The sequence below is a fragment of the Theropithecus gelada genome, chromosome X, assembly GCF_003255815.1.
Source record: "Theropithecus gelada isolate Dixy chromosome X, Tgel_1.0, whole genome shotgun sequence".
NCBI classification, from domain to species: Eukaryota; Metazoa; Chordata; class Mammalia; order Primates; family Cercopithecidae; genus Theropithecus; species Theropithecus gelada.
The window spans coordinates 66584749-66609513 of NC_037689.1; the positions used below are offsets into that span (position 1 = coordinate 66584749).

The following is a 24765-nucleotide window of genomic DNA, read 5'->3' on the forward strand; positions in this document are numbered from 1 at the left end:
GATTGCCCTCTGACTAGGGCTGGTTTAAATACTTCCTCTGTGGGTGGACATCAGCTGAGTTTGGTCTGGGTTTCCTTTGTACTCTAAAAAAAAAAAGCAGTGAGTTCAATGCCTTACATTTGCTGTGTTCTCCCTCCCCCAGCACCCAGAGAAGCTCTCTGCACCATGCTACCACTGCTGGGTGTTGGGGAGGGGATGGCATCTGAGATTCACAGCTATTTTTTTCCATCCCTTCAGTGCCTCTTTTGTGTACATGAAGTTAAAAGCAGGTATTGTGAGTGCTTGCTTGATTTTTGGTTCGTATGAAGGTGTTTTTTGTGGGTATATGGTTGTTAACTTGGTGTCCTTTTTGGGGGGGACAATTGGTGGAACTTTCCATTCTACCATCTTGCTCTGCCTCCCCTTTTATTTTTCCCAAACTGAATATTAAATATAATAATGTTCTGCTGTACTAGTCCATTCTCACACTGCTTTGAAGATTTTATCTGAAACTAGGTAATTCATAAACAAAAGAGGTTTAATTGACTCACAGATCCAAATGGCTGGGAGGCCTCAGGAGTCTCACAATCATAGTGGAAAGCAAAGGGGCAGCAGACACCTTCTTCACAAGGCGTCAGGAGAAAGAGAGAGTGCAGGGGAAACTGCCACTTTTAAATCACCAGATCTCCCGATAACTCCCTCACTATCATAAGAACAGTGTGGGGGAAACCACTCCCATAATCCAGTCACCTCCCACTAGGTTGCTCCCTCGACACAAAGGGATTACATTTCCAGATGAGATTTGGATGGGGACATTGAACCAAACAATATCATTCTGCCTCTGGCTCCTTCCAAATCTCATGTCTTTTTCACATTTCAAAACCAGTCATGCCTTCCCAACAGTCCCCCACAGTCTTAACTCATTCCAGCATTAACCCAAAAGTCCAAGTTCAAAGTCTCATCTGAGACAAGGCAAGTCCCTGCCGCCTAAGAGCCCGTAAAATCAAAAGCAAGTTAGTGACTTCCAAGATACAATGGGGCTGCAGTCATTGAGTAAATGTTCCCATTCCAAATGGGAGAAACTGGCCAAAACAAATGGGCCACATGCCCCATGAATGTCCAAAACACAGCTGGGCTGTCATTAGATTTTAAAGCTTCAAAGTAATATTTTTTGACTTTATGTCTCACATCAAGGGCATGGTGATGCAAGGGCTGGGCTCCCAAGACTGCACAGTGCAGCAGGGTCCTGGGCCTCATCCACAGAACAATTTTTTCCCTCCCAGGTCTCCAGGTTTGTGATGAGAGGGGCTGCCACAAATATCTCTGACATGCCCAGATGTCATTGTCCTCATTGTCTTAGCTATTAATATTCAGTTCCTTGTTTCTTTTGTAAATTTCTGTAGCAGGCTTAAATTTCTTCCCAGAAAATGGGTTTCTTTTCTATCACATGGCCAGGCTGCAAATTTTCCAACTTTTATGCTCTGCTTCCCTTTTAAACATAAGTTCAAATTTTAAATCATCTCTTTGTGAACACATACAACTGTAAGCTTTCAGGAAAAGCAAGATCACCTCTTGAATGCTTTGCTACTTAGAAAATTATTCTGCCAGATACCCTAAATCATCTCTCTCAAGTTCAAAGTTCCACAGATCTCTAGGGCAAGAGCAAAATGCTGCTAGTTTCTTTGCTAAAGCACAGCAAGCTTGACTTTTGCTCTGGTTCCCAGTAAGTTCTGCATCTCCATCTGGGACCACCTCAGCCTGGACTTCGTTGCTCACATTACTATCAGCATTTTGGTCAAAATGATTCAACAAGTCTCTAGGAAGTTCCAAACCTTCCCTCATCTTCCTATCTTTACCTGAGACCTCCAAACTGTTCCAAGTTCCGCCTGTTACCAAGCTCCAAAGTCGCTCCCACATTTTCAGGTTATCTTTATAGCAATGTCCCACTACCAGTGCAAATGATCTGTATTAGTCCATTCTAACACTGCTATAAAGATACTATCAGAGACTGGGCAATTCATAAACAAAAGAGATTTAATTGACTCACAGTTCTGCATGGGTGGGCAGGCCTCAGGAAACTTACAATCATGGTGGAAGGTGAAAGGGAAGCAAGCACCTTCTTCACAAGGTGGCAGGAGAGACAGCGAGAACGCAGAGGAAACTGCCCCTTTTCTTTTTTTTTTTTTTTTTTTTTTTTTTTTTTGAAATAGAGTGTCTCCCTGTCACCCAGGCTGGAGTGCAGTGGCACGATCTCGGCTCACCGCAACCTCCGCCTCCTAGGTTCAAGTGATTCTCCTGCGTCAGCCTCCTGAGTAGCTGGGACTACAGGAATGCACCACTCCCAGCTGATTTTTTTGTATTTTTAGTAGAGACGGGGTTTCACCATGTTGGCCAAGATGGTCTCGATCTCTTGATCTCTTGATCCACCCGTCTCCGCCTCCCAAAGTGCTGGGATTACGGGTGTGGGCCACCACGCCGGGCCAAAACTGCCACTTTTAAACCATCAGACCTCACGAGAACAGCCTCACTATCACGGGAACAGTATGGCGGAAACTGCCCGCATGATCCAGTCACCTCCCACCGGGTCCCTCCCTCAACACACGGGGATTACAATTCCAGATGAGATTTGGGTGGGGACTCAGAGTCAAATCATAGCAGCTGCATAATAATGTTTCAGTCAACAATGGACTGCATATATGACAGTGGTTCCCTAAGATTATAATGAAGCCAAAAAATTCTTATCATCTAGTGATATCATAGCTGTCATAACGTCATAATGAAACACATTACTCAAATGTTTGTGATGGTGTCGGTGTAAACAAACACTACACTGCCAGTTGTATAACTATATAGCACATACAATTAATTATATATAATATTTGATAAGGATAATGATGATGTTACTGGTTTATATATATATATATATACTATATTATACTTTTTGTCATTATTGTAGAGCTTATTCCTTTATTCCTTATTAAAAATAGTTAACTCTAAAGCAGTTTCAGGCAGGGCCTTCAGTAGTTATTCCAGAAGAAGGCATTGTTATCATAAGAGATACAGCTCCATGTGTATGCTTGCCCCAAAGACCTTCCAGTGATACAAGATGTGGAGGTGGAAGACAGTGATATTGATTATACTGATTCTGTGTAGGTCTAGGATTATGTGTGTATTTGTGTTTTCGTTTTTCAAAAAAATATTGAAAAGTGAAAATAAAAATTTAAAAAACAGAAAAATACTGATAGAATAAGGATATAACAATATTTCTCACAGCTGTAGAATGTATTTGTGTTTCAAGGTGTGTAATTACAAACATTAAAAAGTTAAAAATATAAAGTCAAAAAATATATAAAGTAAAATAATATAAAAGTTAAAAATATTAAGTAAAAAAGTTACAGTAAGCTATAATTAATTATTGAAAACATATTTTAATTGATTTAGTGTAGCCTAGGTGTACAGTGTTTATAATGTCTACAGCAGCATACAGTAATATAGTAGGCCTTCACAGTCACTCACCACTCAATCACTAACCCACCTACAACAACGTCCAGTCCTGCAAGCTTCATTTATGTCAAGTGCCCTACGCAGATGTACCCTTCTTTTATCTTTGATATCATATTTTCACCGTACTTTTTATGTTTAGACATGCAAATATGTACCATTGTGCTACAACTGCCTACAACGTTCAGTGCAGTAATATCATATACAGGTTGGTAGCTATACAATGTACCATATAGCCTACATGTGTAGACTAGCCCATCTTGGTTTGTAAATACACTGTCCTGTTCAAAGACAAAATTGCCTAACAACACATTTCTAAAACTATATTCACATTGTTAAGTGATGCGTGACTGTAATAAGAAAATGGCTCTTCATAGACGGAGATAAGGGTGAAAGGATTGACTAATCAGTTTACCAGGGAAGAAGTTTACTAAATAGAGTAATGCTGGATGTTAGGATGTGCATTATGTTATTCGTGCATTGTTATTTGTCATTAAGTACAGGATTGTTACTTTCCAGCACAACAGATGTTCTCATCAGATGTTGGTATCTCATCAGATATTGGTAATAGCCATTACCAGAACACTGTCATAATGTGAGTTTTTGATGCAAAAAAATTACATATATATATATATATAATAATAATCCTAGAGAAGTAGCAAGTTATAAAAAAGTAATAAAAACAAGTTGTTCAGTATTTCTGAAGCCCAGAATAAATAACTGAGTTGAAAAATTGGATGCATTGAGTAAAAAATAATGAAAAACTTACCAAGAATATTTTTAAGTAGAAAAAATTAATTTACCTTCCAGATAAGAAGAAGACGTTAAAGGAACTTTAGACCCTCGGGAGAAAAACAGGGTATATTTTGTATTTTAAAATAATGATAACAAAAAGATTGAATACAGGAAAAATAAACAGTTTTCTGTCCTCTTTATCACCTATCATAAAGTGCAGCAGATACTACAAAATGATGAAAAGCTTCAGGAGTGAAAGATTTTAGAAATACTAGCACGGCAACAGTCTAAAACAAAAATGGCACAAATGTCTTAACCATTTTCTATACTGTATATTATACTGCATATATAATATACAGAATCTAATTTGTATATTTCTGATTTCTTTGGGATTTGCTAATTTCATGAACATTATGAATTACTTTATCTTCTATGCAGTATTTCCTTTTCAAATGTTAATGTGTATTTTAGCCATAAATATTCATAATATTAAAAAACGATGACAAGTTTTATATTTTTCTTAATTTAGTATTTGTCAAGTCTATGTTCCTGAATTAAATGTGAGAAAATGAAATGGTTTCGACAACAATGTCCAGCAAGTGAAGCAATTCAAATATAAGATTAAGTTCGGCTTTGAGGTCTGTAATATTGTTTCTCTAAATTTCCAAGTTTTCTAACAATAAATTCTTGAAGTTTAAGAGAAGGAAGGTGAAGGATTGAAAATGAAGGATGTGGAGATAAATGAAACTCATAGTAAAAATTGCACAAATAGTATACAGTGGCAGAATTTGAGACTTTTCTTTAGATCTTGCCACAGGGTTCCAGGAAGCTACCACAGAACAAAGTTCTTAATAAAAATGTGAGCTCCAGTTGGGATTTCCCATGGTGATTGGTAGGAATGGAATTTACTAAACTTCCAAAGAAAGTTTTCTAATTTAATTAGATATTCTGAATATAGTAATACATCTCTAAAAATTAATTACCACTTTTTCCAAAGATATTTCTGTTACCTTAAATTGTTTTACCTGTGTTAATAAAATTAACACTAAAAAACAAAAATTGGTGGAATAATTATAATAGCTTTCAAACACAAATACCAGTAATCCTCATAGCTCATACGCAGATATTTAGGCACAATCTTTATAACATAGTCAGTTTCAATGCAACCCTGACATTGTGACATAGTCGTCCCTAACATATATAGGCTCAGAATAACATCCCCTTTTGATTCATGTGGACTTCTGTTGCACCCTGGAGACACTTTCTTGAAGTAAACCTACAGCTGAGATGCCTCTCCATGTATCAGTTCTTACTTCTGTTCATCCCATCTTAGGAAAGGAACTAAAATAATGAGGAAAGAAGGAGTTAAGAAAGGGAGAAAGAGGAAAGCTCAGACTTTGGAAAATAACAGGAGTTTCGATGTTGTCTATGCCTAGCATAAAATGAAGATCTGAAGTGAGACTCTCAACCTTTTTATTCATGCGTTAGTATTTGGCATTAAGTACAGGATTGTTGCTTTCCAGCACACCAGATTCACATACAGTTAAATGCGTGCCCTATAAAGCATTTCTTAATGAAATACCAAATAAGTGATTTGAGCTTGCCTTCTTCTCAATTCTTAAAATGTTTGACATTAATTAGAAGTACCATATCAATATAAAAATTTCCAATATCCCTCTTTTTCAGGTCGTGTGATCTTAGTTTTTATCAAATGAGAAGAATGAGATTATAGCTAGTGACATAGATAACTAAAGAAATATGGGGATATTTTTAAAAACTTAAGGAAAATTTAAAGGAAATATCTTCATATGTATGTTAGCTAAGTTTCATTTAAGCATTTCATTAGTAAAACAAAATATATTTAGTTAGTTGTACCTTGATAACAGGGCATGGTTTTTGAAAGTGTAATCTTTTCTAAGAAGTGTGTATGTATACGTGTATCTATATCTATATAACTACCTATCTATATATATTTATATAAATGTGTTAAATAGTACTGAAACTTTGAGGTGACTGTCATCGAATCATTGTTGCAATTTCCATTTAAAATTGAAAACATAAAATCAGAACATTAATATAAAAATAAAATAATTTGAAGAAAACATTCTTTAGAATTCAAATTAATATTATAAATAAACATTGTGTTTTATTATATCTTCTTGATTTAGTCAAACAGTCGATGTGTTTTCAAAAAACACATTTCTCCAAGCCAATGATCTCTTAGTTTCCACATATTAACTAAGGCAAAAAGGCAGGGGAAACATCAAGCTATCTTTTGTATTTATGTTAAATGCACTTCATTATTTTCCAGCATTGTAGATGCAACCTTGGCTATAGCAGTTCTCTTAGCGAGCATTGTTCTTTGTTCTTAGATACACATTTAAAATATAAACAATTATAGACAAATATAAACAATTATTATTCAACAAATCAGTAGCAATTCTGTTTATATTTATTTGTTAATCATAAACTAATGTTTGTGATACAATATGAAAAGTAAATATAGATATTTAAGCTGTTTTTCAAAAACTTATAAATTAAAATTTAAAATTATATAACAGCCGGGCGCGGTGGCTCAAGCCTGTAATCCCAGCACTTTGGGAGGCCGAGACGGGTGGATCACGAGGTCAGGAGATCGAGACCATCCTGGCTAACACGGTGAAACCCCGTCTCTACTAAGAAATACAAAAAACTAGCCGGGCGAGGTGGCGGGCGCCTGTAGTCCCAGCTACTCGGGAGGCTGAGGCCGGAGAATGGCGTAAACCCGGGAGGCGGAGCTTGCAGTGAGCTGAGATCCGGCCACTGCACTCCAGCCTGGGCGACAGAGCGAGACTCCGTCTCAAAAAAAAAAAAAAAAAAATTATATAACAATGAAGCTACTTAAGAATGATTTAATCAACCACCTATACAGTTCTTTCTTAAATTAATCTTAGGAGAGCTATTATATTTTTTCTTTTTCTTTTTCTTTTTTTTTTTTTTTTTTTTTTTTTTTTTTTGTGTTGGGTTTTGTTTTTCCTCCCGGGCTGGAGTGCAGTGGCCGGATCTCAGCTCACTGCAAGCTCCGCCTCCCGGGTTCACGCCATTCTCCGGCCTCAGCCTCCTGAGTAGCTGGGACTACAGACGCCCGCCACCTCGCCCGGCTAGTTTTTTGTATTTCTTAATAGAGACGGGGTTTCACCATGTTAGCCAGGATGGTCTCGATCTCCTGACCTCGTGATCCGCCCGTCTCGGCCTCCCAAAGTGCTGGGATTACAGGCTTGAGCCACCGCGCCCGGCCTATATTTTTTCTTCAAAATGAAAATATGACATACTATATATTAAGTTTGCACAGAATATCCCCCTACTTGGACTTTCTTCACATTTTTTTCAGATTTGTATTTTCACTAAATGACTAATATTCTCATAGCCCTGTAAACTTTTATGCTATACTAGAATGACAAAAGAAAATTATTTTATACAAGGGAAAATATCTATTATTTGAGCCTCAGTGGCAGCAGTATCAGCTATTTCATAATTTTTTTATGTTTTGGCAAGTATTCTCTTCTCTTTTAATGACCTCAAATTTAGTGGAACAAGTAAATTGTATTCATTTATTTTTGCAAGCTACTTTTAATACAAAAGTAAAAAAATATATGATAGCCACACCCTTACTAGCGTATAGCTGTCAAGGTAAGACTAACTAAATTATCTAGAGGGACGACAAAGGGAATTTCAAGAATCTTACATCATTTCTGACAATTTGGCTTAAAGAAGAGAAAAATTGCAAGGTAACTTTAAAAGTCATCATAGAAATGTTTACATATTTATATTTATCATCAGGTTTATATTGCTGAAGGGAGAGTAAGAGAATAGGGCCGAATTTGTTTTAGGGTAATTGTTGGCTAGGTTTCAGAGAAACTTGTCAGTAGTATTCAAATTAACTCCTTATTTCTTGAACAAAGTTGCAAAATTGATCTACTTCAAAATGGTAACAGTTTAAATGGGAATTCATTTGGTTCTCGATTACCCAAATGTATTAGTTCGTTCTTGCATTGCTATAAAGAAGTATCTGAGACCGAGTAATTTATAAAGAGAAGAAGTTTAATTGGCTCATGGTTCTGCAGGATGTACGAGAGGCATAATGCTGGCACCTGCTTAGCTTCTAGGAGGCCTCGAAAAACGTAACAATCATGGCAGGTGAAGGAGTAGGCACCACACATGGTTGGAGAAAGAGTAAAAGAGAGGGGGAGCCGCTACACACTTTTATTAACCAGAGCTCACTATCATGAGAACAGCACCAAAAGGATGGTGCTAAACTATTCATAAGAAACTACCCCCATGATCCAATCACCTCCCACCATGCCCCACTCCCAGCATTGGAGATTACAATTTGACATGAGATTTGGGCAGAAACACAGATGGAAACCATATCGCAAAACAACTAATAAATAGAAGCTGAAAGACCAGATGAATCCCCAACCAGAGACCCTGTTGCCTTGCTGTTGAACTGAGAGTATAGAAAAGCTTCCAGGTGCTAATAGATAATTTACAGAGTATAATAGTCGCTCCTGAGTTGGCTGAATATTTTAGATATTTTCTGCAAAGAGTGGAACAAGATGATTTAACTATTTTTAGTATACTAAGGTTTGTAAAATGTCCTAATTTGATACGGTAGTTATAGGATTTAAAGTGTCACAATTATTTCACATATTTAACTCCAAATAATTTTGTGATCAGTCTAATCTAAGCACTTTCTAATATCTTCAGCTATCATGATGATTGAACATTCATAATTTTATCAGAAGGAAGGAGTAAAATATGCTGCTGTGAGAAGCCAGGCATTAGGAAATTTGGCTTATAGTCCCAGTTTTGCCACTAATTAGGTGTGGTCATTCTTTATAAGTCCCTTCTACTTCTAAAATGCTAATATATCTATAAATATGCAATTATTATAAGGTCAATTCAATGGACGTAGAAAGGATGAAAAAAATTCAGAGCAAATATTTTCCTCATCCTCAGATATGCACTAGTTGTGAAATTATAGCATATGTACTTGTTCTAATCATTTATAGCAAGTTCAAGTGTATCTACAATACTTAATGTAGAAATAAAAGGAAATCTTGATCAGGTGCAAGAAGTATACAAATTGCTACCAAACTTTCTTCTCCACTTTATTAAGATCAGACAAGTGCTTCTGAACAGTGATTATTTAACATATTAAATCTCTTAATCAGATTCATAATTTGTAAAGAAGGGCTTAATTTTTCATCCCATTTTCCACCTTCTATTCTTGCATTAAACTTTCTACGTTTGCATTTCAAGAGGTCTTGAATCATTAACCCTACTTCCATCTTAGTTATCCTGAATAACTTCTATACTGTTAAACACCAGGTGATTCATGCCAAGTTGCTGTTTTGTAATTACTCTTAAAGCTTTTATGAGTGGTTGTATTTTTTTATTCCAACTTTATTATGAACTCCTTCAGGGAAGGACCTCCATTTCTATTTCTTTGCCATCCTTGCACATAACATGTAGGAGGGGTGGAAGGTTAAATTAATGCTGTTGACTCTATTGTTTTTAAGTATACACCTGGTCAACATGTGGGAACTTGTAAGTCACAGATTCAAGTCTTAGATTTATTTCTTTCACGTTTACCATTATCAGTATATCAAGTGTAGGGTTTCTGTAAGAATCCTGATAAACTGGGCTGTCAGGAGTTAATAAAGTGTTTTTTTGTTTGTTTGTTTGTTTTTTAAGTTTGGTTCCTGAGTCAATATTACCTGAGAAGTTTGTTAAACATTCAAATTCCTATGTTCTACCCCCAAACCAATAAGTCAAATTCTTTGGTAATGGATAGTGAATAATTACATTTTTAATGAGCTCCCTACATAATTATTAGGCATAGTGAAGTCCAAGATCTTATTTAGCAATGTCAGGAAAGAGAATTGTCCCAGGAGTAGCTACATTTACTAGGGTCTCTGAAAATGAGCTGTCCCCATCATTCTACTCTGTTACAACCTTTATAACTTTATACATTTAACAGACATGCTTTCTTTTATTCCTGCTGAGTTTCTAACCTTGGTTTTCCGTTCTTTTGTGTGTCACCTTTATCAGAGATTCCTATTTCCGGCTTTCTGGTCTTGACTAGATAAACTGACCATCACTCCTAATTGAAACTCCCTTTACTTAATAATCTGGTTTCAATGTTCTTTATCCTTGGACTATACCCTGATTTTTGTTAAATCATTCATTGTGGCTCTACCGGAAACGCTTGAATTCCTTTCCCTCATAGAAGGTTTTTACTTAGAAATATTGGGAGTGAAAATAAGCAAGCTCATTACTAACAATGAGAAAACTGAGTAGGTTTTAAGATCTAAGCTACATGTTTGTTTTAAGGAGATGAATTTTCATCACACTGTGCTGGCTACTATAATTATTTGCTTATAGTACTTGCTGAAACTTGTAATATAGTATCCTAGTTGCCCAATTAACATGGAACATGAAGTGCCTCTGGATTAAGGCATTTAAATTATATCGACCTAAATGTTTTATAATTGGACATTACACCCTCAAAGAAAATGAATCTCTTTATTGTCTTATCAAGGTACATTTTACTTTTTACATTTGGCATAGTCTTTTTCAAAAAAAGGATGTTAAAAAGTATGGTTTTATGTCTCCAAATCTTCTCTGAGATTATCTGCTATGTCCAACCATTTTTTGAAAAACACAATAACGCAGTATCATGACTGTTCTGGGAAACAAACATTTTCTTTCTGAAGCATATGCAGTCTATACTGTAGGGCTCACATATAGAGAATGTAATGGTAAAAGATCAAGATTAAAGACTCTATACTCTCCTAGGGAACTACAGAAAAGTAGTTTCTGATTGTTCTCATGACTAGGTTTTTGTCAAAAGGAATACTTTTCTCTTCCAGTTAAGGTATAATATTAATCATTATATTAATTGTACTCAATTTGAGTATACTAAAACTTTTCTGTATTACTTAGTCACTAATTATAACTCTTCTTTTTCACCATTTTGACTTTAAACCTTTATACTAGAACATTAAATGATGCACATAGTACCATTATAGCCCTGGAGTATTTTGAGTTGGATTATGAATTAACATTTACTGGTGAGTTTCATAATTTCCTGTTTTTGTTATAGTAATTATCATCTTTTCATTTTTAGTTGCAGTAATCTCTTAAGAATTTCTTGTAAGGCCAGTCTAATGGTCATAAATTCCCTTGGCTTTTGTTTGTTTAGGAAGGTCTTTACTGTTTCTTCATTTGAAAAGGATAGCTTTGCTGAATATGAGATTAGTGGAAGACAGTGTTTGGTTTTTTTTTCCTTTTATCACTTTGATTATATAATTGCATTTTCTCCCGACGTGAAAAGTTTCTACTGAGAATCTGCTGAAAGTCCAATGAGTATTCCCTTAAATGTGATTTGGTTCTTACCTTTTGTAGCTTTTAGAATTCTCTCTCTGTCTTTGATTTTTGACAGATTGTTTATAGTCTGACTCAGAAGCGATATATTTGGGTTGAACATAATTGGAAACATTTGAGCTTCCTGAATCTGGATGATCGTGATAAGATGTCATACTTGGAAAGTGTTTAGCTGCTTCGTTAAACAGGTTTTCTGTGACTTTCTCCATCGCTTCTCCCTGGAACACTCCTTCTTTTTTTTTTTTTTTTTTTTTTTGAATCTCTCTCTGTCACCAGGCTGGAGTGCAGTGGCACAATCTTGGCTCACGGCAACCTCTGCCTCCTGGGTTCAAACGACTCCCCTGCCTCAGCCTCCTGAGTTGCTGGAACTACAGGCATGCACCACCACAGCGAGCTAATTTTTGTACTATTAGTAGAGACGGGGTTTCACCATGTTGGCCAGGATGGTCTCAATCTCTTGACCTCGTGATCCCCCTGCCTTGGTCTCCCAAAGTGCTGGGATTACAGGTGTGAGCCACGGCGCCCAGCCTAGAACACTCTTAAACTGTGAGTTTCTTTATTTAATGGTGTCTCATAAGTCCTGTAGGCTTTATTCATTCTCTTTTATTATTTTTTTTCCTCTGAGTTATTTCAAAAGCTTGCCTTTGAGTTCAGAAATTCTTCTGCTTAATCTAGTCTATTATTAAGTTTACAATTGTGTTTTTATCTCATTATGAAATTCTTCGGCTCCAAAATTTCTGCTTCTTTTTCATTATATCTGTCTCTTTGTTGAATTTCTCACTTAGATCACAAATTGTTTCTCTAATTTTTCTGAATCGTTTGTTTGAATTTTTTTGGTATCATGTTGAGTTTCCTTATAATCATTATTTTAAATTCTTTTTCAGGTATTTTGTAAATATTCTTTCTACATTCCCTACTCTTTCTAGGCTTTGGATGCCCAGGTCTTAGTTTTACCGTCAGGCATAGGCTCCTGGCAGCCAAGGTTGTGATGCTACAGAATTTCATTCTCCAGTAATCTGCTACTGGAAACTTATTATGTTTCTTTGTATGTATTATGTTTCCTTGCTTTTTCATGTTTCTTGTGTGCTTAGGTTGGTATCTGTGCATCTAGTAGAACAATTGATTTTTTTCCCCAATTTTGTGAGTAGCTTTCCCAGAGAAAGTCTTTCTTTCCTACGGATGAATCCTAGAATGTTACTTTTATACGGCACGTGTATCAGTGGTCTAGGCTTGGAGCTCTGGGATGGCAGTGTCACCGTTTTGCTGGGAAGTAAACACCAGGCTGGTTGTCATGCTGGATGTGTGTGGGTGGAAAGCTCTCCAGGGGGTCGGAACAGCCATTAAACTGGCCATGAGGCTGGGCATGGGCACACACATATATGTGCGGGTGTGGGAAGCTGGCATGTTGTTCAGAAGATTCTCTGCTGTGCAGGTCCAACTGTTTCCTAGGGAGGAGAGGGTCATGTGGCTTTGGATGTCTAGGTCTTCGTTTTAACATCAGGCCCAGGCTCTTGGCAGTCAGGGTTGTGGTGTTGCAGGCACCCATGTGAATGTGATAGAATGATGCTGAGGCCTCAGGGACAACAAGTATAAGTGGCTATTGGCCTCCAATGCAGGACACACTGTAATAGTGAGTTCAGTTTCAAGATGGTGCTACGATGCAACAGCTTAGGATACAGGGTTGCAGAAGTATATTTTTAAGAATGTTCTCAAAAGCTTGGAATCTTTGATAGTAGATTAGGTAATACATGTCAAGATGACAATTAGTGTAAATATAGAAGTGAGGTGTTTCTAACTGGCTGGGAAAACTTCCTTGCAAAAATCTCATTAACTAAATATTGCAGATTATTTTCATCTGTTGCTCAAGAATTTAAATGATACATTTTCCATTGTTTTCATTATTTCATTTCATAGTTTGATAGTTTTCACTGATTCCTCATGGTCTACAACAGTACTTCTTAAATTTTCTTGTAAAATGGAACTTTTTGAGAACTTGAGGAAAGTGAATGGAACCTCTCCCTCAAAATATTCACACACACAATATATTTTAGAGATTTCTTGAGGATTAATAAGCTCTGACTTCTAAGAAAATGTTCAGAGTCCCTATCTTGTCTTTTAAGAGCCTCCGTAATATAGCTCTGACTTTCTTCTTCAGTCTCCTCATTTTGTACTCTTCTCCAATATGTTTTTCATTTTGACAAAACTGAAATCTTCCATTGGAGTATATATTAAACTTCTCTGCTTCATCACGTTTTTCCCTAGAAAGGCAATAGAAAGGTTTTTGCTTCTTCCTATAATTAATTATTTCCCATAGCTGCGTTAAAATGTGTCCATTCATCAAGCTTAATCTCAAGTTATGGCACCTCCATGAAGCATTCCAAGATTGTTCTGGCCAGAAAGATTTTCTTTTCTTTGAATGCCTATGGAGCTCAATGACCAAGCAATTTAAAGTATTCTTATAATGCACTTCTTTTTCACAGTCATGAAACCTTTCAACTGAATACACTTTATCTCTCCAACTATGCCATAAGCCTCTGGTGAAAATTAGCACATAATATTTACCTTTGTACTCATTTGTGTGAGTAGGAAACCACAATGCACCTAAATGAGGGCTCAATAAACAATTCTTGAATGGCGGAAACATCTTAAACAACTGAATTTTGGCATGTTGCAACATACTTCAGACTCAATTAAGTAGCTGTGTTGCTTACAATTTTATGCGACAGTTTGTTGTTACTCATGCATTGTTTTCAGTTTTGTTACAGGTACTGTAATCAACATTAACCAGAAAAGGACACCTAAGTCTCACTGTGCTGATAGCAGTCTAGTTTTACAGGAAAAGGGTAGACAAGAAATGTAATAGATAGCTTCCCTTTAGTGAGCTACCCAGGGCTTGATGAAGAACCAATTGCTTATGATATAGAAGTGCCAAGAAAATTGCAAGGTATTTAGTATGGCTACTGATGAAGAAAGAGCAATAGACAATGTGGGGAGGAGGACAAGACACACATTTTATACAGTAATATTTGAAAGCATGCACGAGATGATTCATTGTGACTAATAGTGATAGGCTAAGAAAAGTTAACCGGAAATTACAAAGGACTATGAATTCACTGCTGATAGTTTCAATAAATATGACAATTGATATGTGGTCTCGTTCAGTACAAATGATAGTATAAGTATAATATATATGTAGTGATTTAGCAAATACATACTTTATAATTTAATTATATTTTATTAAGTATATATTAAATTATTAAAATATATTAAATTTATTAATTAAATTTAATACATAATTTATAAGTTACCAGAGTAAACCTTTATGTAATGGTTAACGTTCAAAGTTTCAATGATGTTCATTTAATCCTAAAACTGGAAACTATTTGATTTAGGTTTTCTCACTTCTAGTCACCTTTTCTTAGATAGTTATTTTTAGTCTATTTGTAAAATCTTATTTCTCAAACAAACACCATAGCTGAAAATTTTCCATTCTTCGTGGTGAAATGATTATCTAAATGGAATAGAAACACCATAAGTAAGATATACTCAATGACTATATTTTTCTTTTAGCATAGGAAGATGATAAAAATTTTTATATAATAAAGACTGTCTTGTATCTGTCATTGTTTTCCTTTTGAGAGATAAACCATGGCAACATAAATATTATTTTAAAGTAGCAGGCCATATTTTTATTTGAAAATACAAATACATATATACCACTTCATTAGTGTCTGTGGAATCCTCAGTAATTAAAAAATAAGTTTTTCTGTTATACCCAACTGTGATTTTATTAGTTGCTACATCCTTAAATTTGATTTACACTGAATGACAGCCACAATTAATATCATGTTAATCAGATTTGATACTGCATGTAGTTACTAGATGTTATCAGAACTTTAGCTAACTTTCATAGGATTGCCTTTAGGATATTATCTTGTCTCTAATGTGTAGGACTTATGCATTAGAGGCGGTAACAGTCCATTGATTTTGGCTCAGTATTACATTAACTAGTTGCCAACGAACACAAGCAAAACAAATGACAACCAATACCCAGTTTTCCCAATTGGATGGTCTTACATTGCTGACTTAGGAAATCGATTCACTCAGATAACCCTTGCTAAAATATTGCATTTTTTAAAAAGAAAACCTGTGATAGTTTAATCGTCGAATAGAGTCCCCACATATACTGCACTCAATTTATTTTACTATTAAAATTTTGCTGGTATGGTAAATATGTTACAATTAAGTAACCAATATTCATACATTATTATTAACTAACGTCCATTTTTATTCAATTTCCTCAGTTTCCACCAAAGGTCCCTTTTCTGTTACACATCACATTTATATTTCATGTCTCCTTTGGCTCTTCTTGACTTTGACAGGTTCTCAGATTTTCTTTTTTGATAATACTGACAGTTTCAAGAGTATAGACCAGGTATTTTGTAGAACGTCCCCCTATGTAAATTTCTCTGATGTTTTTCTCATGATTAGATTGGAATGATGGGGATGGAGGAGGAAGATAACAAAGGCAAAATATTATTGTCATTACATCACACTAAGTGTACATACTGTCAACATGATCGAACAATATTTTAATGTTTAAAATGTTTAACTGACAGTTAATAATTGTGCTTATTTATGGGGTACAATACAATGTTTTGATCTATGTATAAATTAAAAATATTCAATAACTTAATTATCATATCTGTCACCTCACCAATTTATTTTTATTTTTTGGTGAGAATGTCTAAAATTTTAGCAATTTTGAGCATTTTTGATGTTAAACTTGCATATCTGGCTAAGTTCATATTAGCCAGGCTTCTCCACCAACCGTGTAAATTTCCACTTTCCTGCCCTTCGTTCATATCGTACTCACCTTTTGGAAAGAAGTCACTATGTGCAGCTTACACTTAAGGCTCAGTTTTCTGCTCGACCTCTTTGAGGGCAGAGTGCTGGCATAAATTATTTGAAATTCTTCTGCACACAAAGAAATGGTCTTTATTCTTTTATTTATGTATTTATATTTTTACTCTTTTTTGAGATGGAGTCTCACTCTGTCACCCAGGCTCACTGCAACCTCTGCCTCCCGCATTCAAGCAATTCTCCTGCCTCAGCTTCCTGAGTAGCTGGGATTACAGGTGCCTGCCACCACTCCTGGCTAATTTTTGTATTTTTAGTACAGACGGGGTTTCACTATATTGGCTAGGCTGGTCTCGAACTCCTGACCTCAAGTGATCCGCCCGTCTCGGCCTCCCAAAGTGCTGGGATTACAGGCATGAGCCACCACGGCTGGCCTTCTCATTTACTCAATCATTTATTTATATCTGTATGGACTCATGGGTGTTTATCTTATCTTATGATTTGCAATCCAATAGTACTTCATTTTGCTCTTTAAATTATTCCAGTTTTGGCTATTGGGAGCTTTTTTCATTAATTCCTGTGTCCCTTTGGCACACCTGCATCATTTTTTTGAATACTTATTTTTTGGCACTACAAGATGTTCCAGGTTCATCTTTCAGAATATTGATTTTAACTCGATTTTTTTAACTGAGGATCCAGTGTTCCCCAGTGCTCCTCCTTGATTTCAGTTTTTCCTTCTCCTTTAAATAAAATAATTTCACACTGGTACGAATACATACCTATACATATATGTGTACATATATGTGTAAAACACTGCAATTATTTTCACTAATAAAGTCATATGACTTATAATGTCTTAAAGCATGAACAGGATCAGCATTAGGGACCAGAGTCAGAAAGAAGACATACAAGTTTCCAGAAAAGTCTTTAAAGTACAAAGTGACTGAACATTTGTGCAATTTGCAACACGTCAATATAATTAATATGCTGCTCTTGACATCGCTATTTAATGTGCTGCTCTTGACACCACTTGCTATATGGTACAATGCATTTTGAAGCCTTTATTTCTGTTTCCAAATGCAAAACTTAAATGATGTCTTTCACATACCAGAAATAACAACTATGTTTAATCCTAAAAGCATACGTCTCCAAAGTATCACCAAGTTCCTTAAATGACAGTCCTCAAATTTTCAAATATTAAATATATTTTAATGAATGTTAACTTAATTATATATGTGATACCATACTGTCAGGAACGAGACATGAGGACCACGGTACCTCACTCTCAGGATTGAGGCTATGAGTAGCAAGGATTTGAAATCAACCAGCAAAGGTTTCATCTCTAAATATGTTAGGAATCTTTGCAATAAATTTAAATTTTTTGTCGTAATGTTCTAAATGCAGTAAAGCAATTGAATAACTTATGTAATTTTGTGTGGTGTGTTTTAAACCATAGGCAAAAAGATTTAACCTTAACCTTTCTGTAAATAACAATATAATTGTAGTTCATTTCTCATTCTTTCATTTGACATACAAGTCTCTACCGAATAATGCCGTGTAAAGTTAAGTGAAGCAGGTCTAATTCTGAACTTCAGAAAATTACACTATTTTCACCTTGTAAGAAGATAGGCCACAACAACATTAACAGATATAATACCTGGAGAAATACCAATTGTAGATGTCAGCAACAGTTTCACATTCAAAGTCTTCCCTTGGGGGCCGGAGAAAATAAACGTAAAGTACTCCAGGCTTGGCGCACAGTGAGCGTCAACAAAAGGTACTTCTTATTTTTAATGTTGTATTAGTATTGCTTTGTTATTGTTACCTTTCCAAAGTCATTTCCTACCACCCTCTCTGTTGAGCACGCTTCTCCAGATGCACTATCAACCACACTCCCATCTCAGGCCCCATGAAATTGATTTCTCCCTGGAAAGCACTCCCTGCAGATACCCACATATCTCATTTTCTGCTTTACCGGAAATAATTTCACAACAAGTTTCACTGTTTTAGACTTAGAATTTCTCTTATGCATGAATATTTCCCTAGCAGATATCAAAACAGATGGGTTTGTGTTAAGGATGAAGACCCACAATACATTTGACCCTATCTGAATCGTTTTGTTAAAAAAGGCAAATACACTCTCATGTGTCCATTTTCATAAAGGGGAGAGGTCTCTGTACGAGGCACGTGCCACACTGGCTGAATAGCCATATCCCCAGAGGGCAAAAGAGCAACATGGTTACAGGATGGCTGGAAAGTCACCTCTGGGGCCATGGACCATGCATGTGATCCTAAAATCACTATAATGAATAACAGGGCGGGACACAATTTTTAGTTCACCGGTTAAGGAATATTTTGAACATTAATCAGTGGACTCTCTGGGGACATGTGGCATTGATTTATATAGAAAACCATATATGGTGGTTAAGTACTCCCTTGGCACAGGAGAAGTAACCTCTCGTTTGCTTCAAATTCTTGAGTCAGGCATTCTGTCTTTTCTCACTTCATTTAAATATCTACTCAAATATTACCTCATCCAAAAAGCCTTCTCTATCTGAAGGAGTGCCCTCTACTTCGCTCCATTCTTTCTAATTAATTTTTGTCATATTATATGTAATCACCTAAATATTATAATTTGGTTTATTTTTATTGCCTCTCTCTTCCCATTAGAATGTGTATTCAATGATTCAATGAAAACAGATTCTCTGTTTTGATTCTGTTTTATCCCTAACATCTAGAAGAGTGCCTGGAGCACAACGAATGCTCAATCTTTGTGGAATAAATTATTAATAAATTCTAAGTCTTATTCATCCAATCCTACTTTCTCTTGGATAGCAACATATACAATAACATCTGCTCATTTTTTTCTAGGCAAACCTCACTTGAAACTTGGAAAGGGCTCTAGTAAAGAAAGAATGGAGTCTTTACTGGCAGTGCACAGATGACAAAAATATTTAAAGTCACGTATCAGTACAGTTGGTAGGTTGTGCAAAAGCCTGAAACCCCAACAGATAAAATAAGGGCATGGTCCCAATTCCTGACAATTCCTTAGAATTAAACAGCTCTGTAAATGTCCAATTTTGTACTGGGCCATGTTCTTGGCCCATAATGGTTCATTTGCATTTTATGCAATGTCTTCGAACACAAGAGGAAATCAGACATCTCTCTTTCAGCAAATGCAGTAAGCATGATTTTTCATGTTAACACTGTGACATCCGTCTGTATACTTATGCAATAATGCTTATGAGCAATTGCAAATACCTATATATATGATTTCATAATTAAATATTCTGTCACACAGGAAGCATAATCATAATACAGTGTTAAAATATGTGCTCTTTTTGTTGGAATGCTATGGTTGAAATAAGGAAAAGACACTTGAGCAAGGTAGTTATGGGGAATCAAAGATGCAGAGTTAGTGGATAACTGGGACAAAAGTAAAATGATAATTGAGCACAGGTCTCTGATGACCAGCATACTGGTATATGAATACTGACAGTGTGGAATCACAATACAGAGCTGTTCCTAAATGCTCTATGTACTTATAATTCAATTGCATATGAATATATTTGGATTTTAATTTTCCAAACCAACATGTTAACATAACTTTAAGAATGTTGGCTTTAATATCCTTTCCAGGACGAACTGTGATTTATTCTGTTGTATTGCATGTGTGCAATTTAGTCCATTCTCTATTTATTCCCCATAATATTTGTAGAAATCAGGGTGGCTTAAAGAGCCTTACTTTGCTCTGAGCGTCATAGCTCATCTTGTACTAGTATGATAATTCTGCACACTCACTACTGTTTTCTCTTTTAGAAAACCACTGGAGTTATATTGAGCGGATGTCAGCCTGCTGCCAACTTGTTAGGATCTTTTCTTCCTGCCCCCCAACATTGCTGAAGAAGAGAGGCACTGGACAAGCAAGGTACCAGGAAGCTCCTTCTCAAATGATGCTGCGTCAAGACAGGAAGATTTAGAATGGGTAAGGAGAAGGTAATAAACCATTGTATTCCAATTAATAAGATCCTCAATTTAGCCCCCTCCTGCCTAAGATATCCTTGGCACACCTCTAAAACCATTTCCTGTATGTATGTTAAGAAAATGTTAGCTCTCCAATGAAACCATAGAATAATTAACAAGGCATTTCTTTAGAAAATAAAAAATGTAAGGAATGAAATCAAAGGATAAATGCACTTTTTAAAACTGTCACTTGATGACGCTTTAAATTTGACATTTTATCTAACATTTTTTCTAACATGGATTTTATTGTAAATATTCTCATACTGGAAAATTAATTCATGTATTCTCAAATAATTTTGTTCCAAGGTCACAGTTGGTAATTTACATTTCTCTACCACAGAGTTAAATTCATTTATTAATCTCCAAATTTAGCAGTTTTAAAAAATTGTTCTTGGTGAGGAGAACAAATTTGAAAGCCTGCTGAATTTAAAATTATGGACTCTATATTACTCTGAGAGTCTTATTTGCTGTACCAAATGCAACCTGCAATCCCTACAGTTATATAGCATTTCCACGGACAAGCACAAAATACTTAGGAAAATTTCACACATACGTGCCTTATTTCCTGAGAAGTTTATATGGCAGACCATCTAACATTATTATTAATGTCATTTCACAAAGTTTTCTGCATGTTTATATTTCAACAAGACTGAGTTCCTATAAAGGCATCATTTTGCTGTAATGTTGTTAGGCTGCTGCTTCTTTTCATATTCTGTTTTGAATTTACGAAAGCAAGAAACTGTGAGGTTGTTATATTGGGAAAACTTATATTAAGAAGTGAATCTGCCAGTCCTTCTTCTCTATTTTTATGTAGAAACATAGTATGCCAAATATACAGGTTTCCAAATAAATTAGCATGTTGAACTACTATATGATCTAAAATGCATAAAAACACTTCTTTTTCTATGGCATTACTAAAAATTAATTACATTGCCAATATTATCAACTGTGTCTAAAACAAGTTGGGACTATAAAAATGTCTGATAGTGAAAAAGCAAAAAACAAAGAGATAAGGACACACTAGGTTAAGTTATAATTGACAGTATTAGAGAACAGAACGTAATTTTCCTGCACTCAAACAATACCGGTGAGCATAAAAGTAAAGACAAAATCAAATGCTTTCGGAACTATACCCAAACTACACTATATAGTCACTGTTTATTCAATTTTCATTTTATGTAAAAGCTGAAATGCTCCATTTCCCGCTTTAAGATCACATTGCTGTAAGTAGCATCTTATTACCTGCTTTATGCAGAATATTTTCATGCTTGTGAAAACTAGCTATGAAAGTAATAAAACTTGAAATGAGTCTCCGAACGCCAGATATTCCATATCGTCACATAAAGATAACACACTTTTAAGACTCAATATAGCAACTATGTACTAAGGAAACAGATAAGGATGTGCTGATCAGTCACAGCTTTTATTTTGTCAAAGTTGGCCTAACTCAATGTCAGAAAGAGTTTCTGTGATTCATAACACTTGTACAAAGAATTGCATTTAAACATCTGAGCCACGGAGTGTATTTATAGAACATTCGTAATTACAATAAACACTTCTTAGAATTGAAACAGAATTCTTAATGAAAATAGAAGTAAACTCATAACCCACACCCCAGATTTCCAGTAATTATCAAGACGTATTCGTTATTGCTGTTTTCTTTTATAAACTTAGAGGAAACGGTTTCTGAGAGACCCTGATTGGCTGAATACAAACTCAGAGATTATTATAACACTTTCTATTTAAACCCTAAACATGAATTGTAGAGGTTAAGTTAACTGAAGTTACGGCTTTCAGTTATGCGACCAAAAACTCTTACCTTGCTGTAGAATCTTCTATATTGTCATCAGCCATCATCTCCAAATCTTGTGCGCGTTTCCCACAAGCTTCTTGGAATAAATTCTTCTCTGGAACTGCCTTAGGAGTATCTTCATTTGCTTGAAAATGCACTATCAGATTATGTTGCTGCAAATTCTGAACGGCTCTCTGATGGGCAGGGGCCGGTCCTGGCACTGGTGCCAGTATATTGTGGTGGACAGGACTGTTGCTTTTCTTCAGTCCGTTTCTGTCCCGAGAGTGGCTCTTCAACCTGCCCTGAACCGGGGTCCCTCTGTGCTCATATCCTTCCTGCTGAAGACAGCTTCCAGTGTTGGTGGAACCTTGAAAAGGATGACTAAACCACCTCCAGCGTAGCCTTAGGATCTGTTTCACATCAAACTCTTTCTTGCCAGACACTGACATTGTAGCAGGAGGAAAGACAAAAGCCTTCTCTCACAGAAAGGAAACGGAGCCTTTGTTATCTCTTGTTTTTCTGCCTCTTCTGTAGAACTAACAAAAGCACAAGTGCCGAGAGCAGTCTTTCTTGCTTTCTCTCCCCTCCCCCACTGCCTATGATACACTGTGAATACTTGTAGCCTTCTAGCAGAAGCAGAGGGCTGCAGCTAACCGTGTAGGTGGGAACCCATGCTGACAGGATGATGAGGTCAGACCTTAAGCAAGTAAATCAGCTTACCACAGGAAAGCAGCCACCACAACACTCTCCAGCTGTTAGATTTGCAGGCTTGTAGTCCTCCTGCTCGGACTTGCAGATATCTAGTCCTGCTTCTTCAGTATCAAAGTACAGTAGCTGCAGTAGAAACCCAGGCAAGTGAGCCAAAGAGAAGTGTTTAAACTTATTTTCTTCTAGATGCCTTCTACTCACGCCTCCCCTGTTAGATTCATTTCTCAGTAGCCCACTTCTAAAAATGTACCACTTTGTTCCATGATAATGTGCGACAGAGGAATTCATTATAATCTATTTTGAGATTCCTTTTATGGAAACTTTGAAAATGGTTCATTAAGGGAAAGCGTCAGTACCCTCATGCGGGTTTGTAATTAGTTTTTTACAAAACTAATCTGAACATGTGAAAGTCTCTATATGAATATTTACCTGAAAACTTGACAAATTTTAGAAACATAAGATAGCATTGGTTACCCATGATCACTCACAGAAACACACCATTTGGGAATGGAGAAATGATATTTTTAGTCCACATATGGAGGAAGAAAGCAGTGCTTTTCCAAGCTAGTTAGGTTAAAAGAGATGTCTTCTCTCAGTGACCACAGCTTGAAAATGAATAGTTCATTCTGGCTCCATGCCTGGATACACACCTTCTTATCATGCCCTTTACTTTCACAGGCAATGTTAAAGGTTTGTTTTCTTTGTTCAAAAACCCTTATGAGAGGATGAACAGAGTGTGTTTTGAATTAACTCCAAATCATCATACTGCTCAGGAATAACTGTGCCCAAAGTACTTTGAGATCTGAAGCCTAATCACTACTTTGCACAGATGTACATGTTTACAAAAGACAGTCATGTATCAAGAATGCATTTAGCACTGACATTTTGAAATTCAGTATGTTACTTTATCCAGTTCTCATGTCACACATACAGGCGATAAAGGGGAAATTATGCTAGTGTATGCCTAGAAAGAACACTGAAGTTGTAAGATTTTGCTTTTAGTTTAGCTTTATGGTTAATGAGCTGTGTGACCTTGGACAAGTCACTTTACTTTTTTGCATCTCAATTTCTTCATATATATTATACAGAGTCTAGACAGATTTCTATGTTTTCAAAAGCACTCAGATGCGATGGATTTAAAAACAACTGAAGAGAGAATAAAATGAGTCTCTCTAAGTTTTGATAGGCATTTTATCCGTGGTTTTCTTTGAATTCAATTATACCTCTCCCTTTCCCCTCTTGTTTCTGTAGGTGTGATGGTTAATTTACGCATCAACCTGACTGAGCTATGGGATGCCCAGATATTTGGCTAGTCTGGGTGTTTCCATGAGGGTATTTTTTTTTTTTTGATGAGTTTAACTTTTAAATTGTTAGACTGAGTAGAGCGTAGTCTCCTTTCTAATTGGGTGGGGCTCATCCAATCAGTTGAAGGCCTACATAGAACAGAAGGCTAACCTTTCCCTCAATAAGAGAGAATTACTCTTGCCTCACTGCCTTCTATCTGGAACATGGGATTTCTGCCTGTCTTTAGACTTTAACCAAAACATGGCTTCTTCCTGGATTTCAAGTCTGCCAGCATTTGGGCTGGAAATATACCATTGGCTCTCCTCAGTCTCCAGCTTGCCAACTGTGGATCTTGGGACTTGTCAGGCTCCATAATCATGTCATCCAATTCCTTATAATAAATCTCTGTGTGTGTGTGTGTGTGTGTGTGTGTGTGTGCACGCGCATGCGTGTGC

At 36.1% G+C, this 24765-nt stretch overlaps 1 protein-coding gene across 2 annotated transcripts in view; it reads right to left on the bottom strand.

Moving 5' to 3' along the window:
• KLHL4 (kelch like family member 4) overlaps positions 1-22949 on the bottom strand; it is a 162575-nt gene extending 139626 nt beyond the window's left edge. For both annotated transcript variants that reach the window (XM_025372221.1, XM_025372220.1), the window contains exon 1: positions 22346-22949. In XM_025372221.1, the coding sequence (XP_025228006.1) occupies positions 22346-22767 (422 nt within the window). In that variant the 5' untranslated portion in view covers positions 22768-22949. The remainder of the gene's footprint in view (positions 1-22345) is intronic.
• Between the last annotated feature and the right edge of the window lie 1816 nt (positions 22950-24765).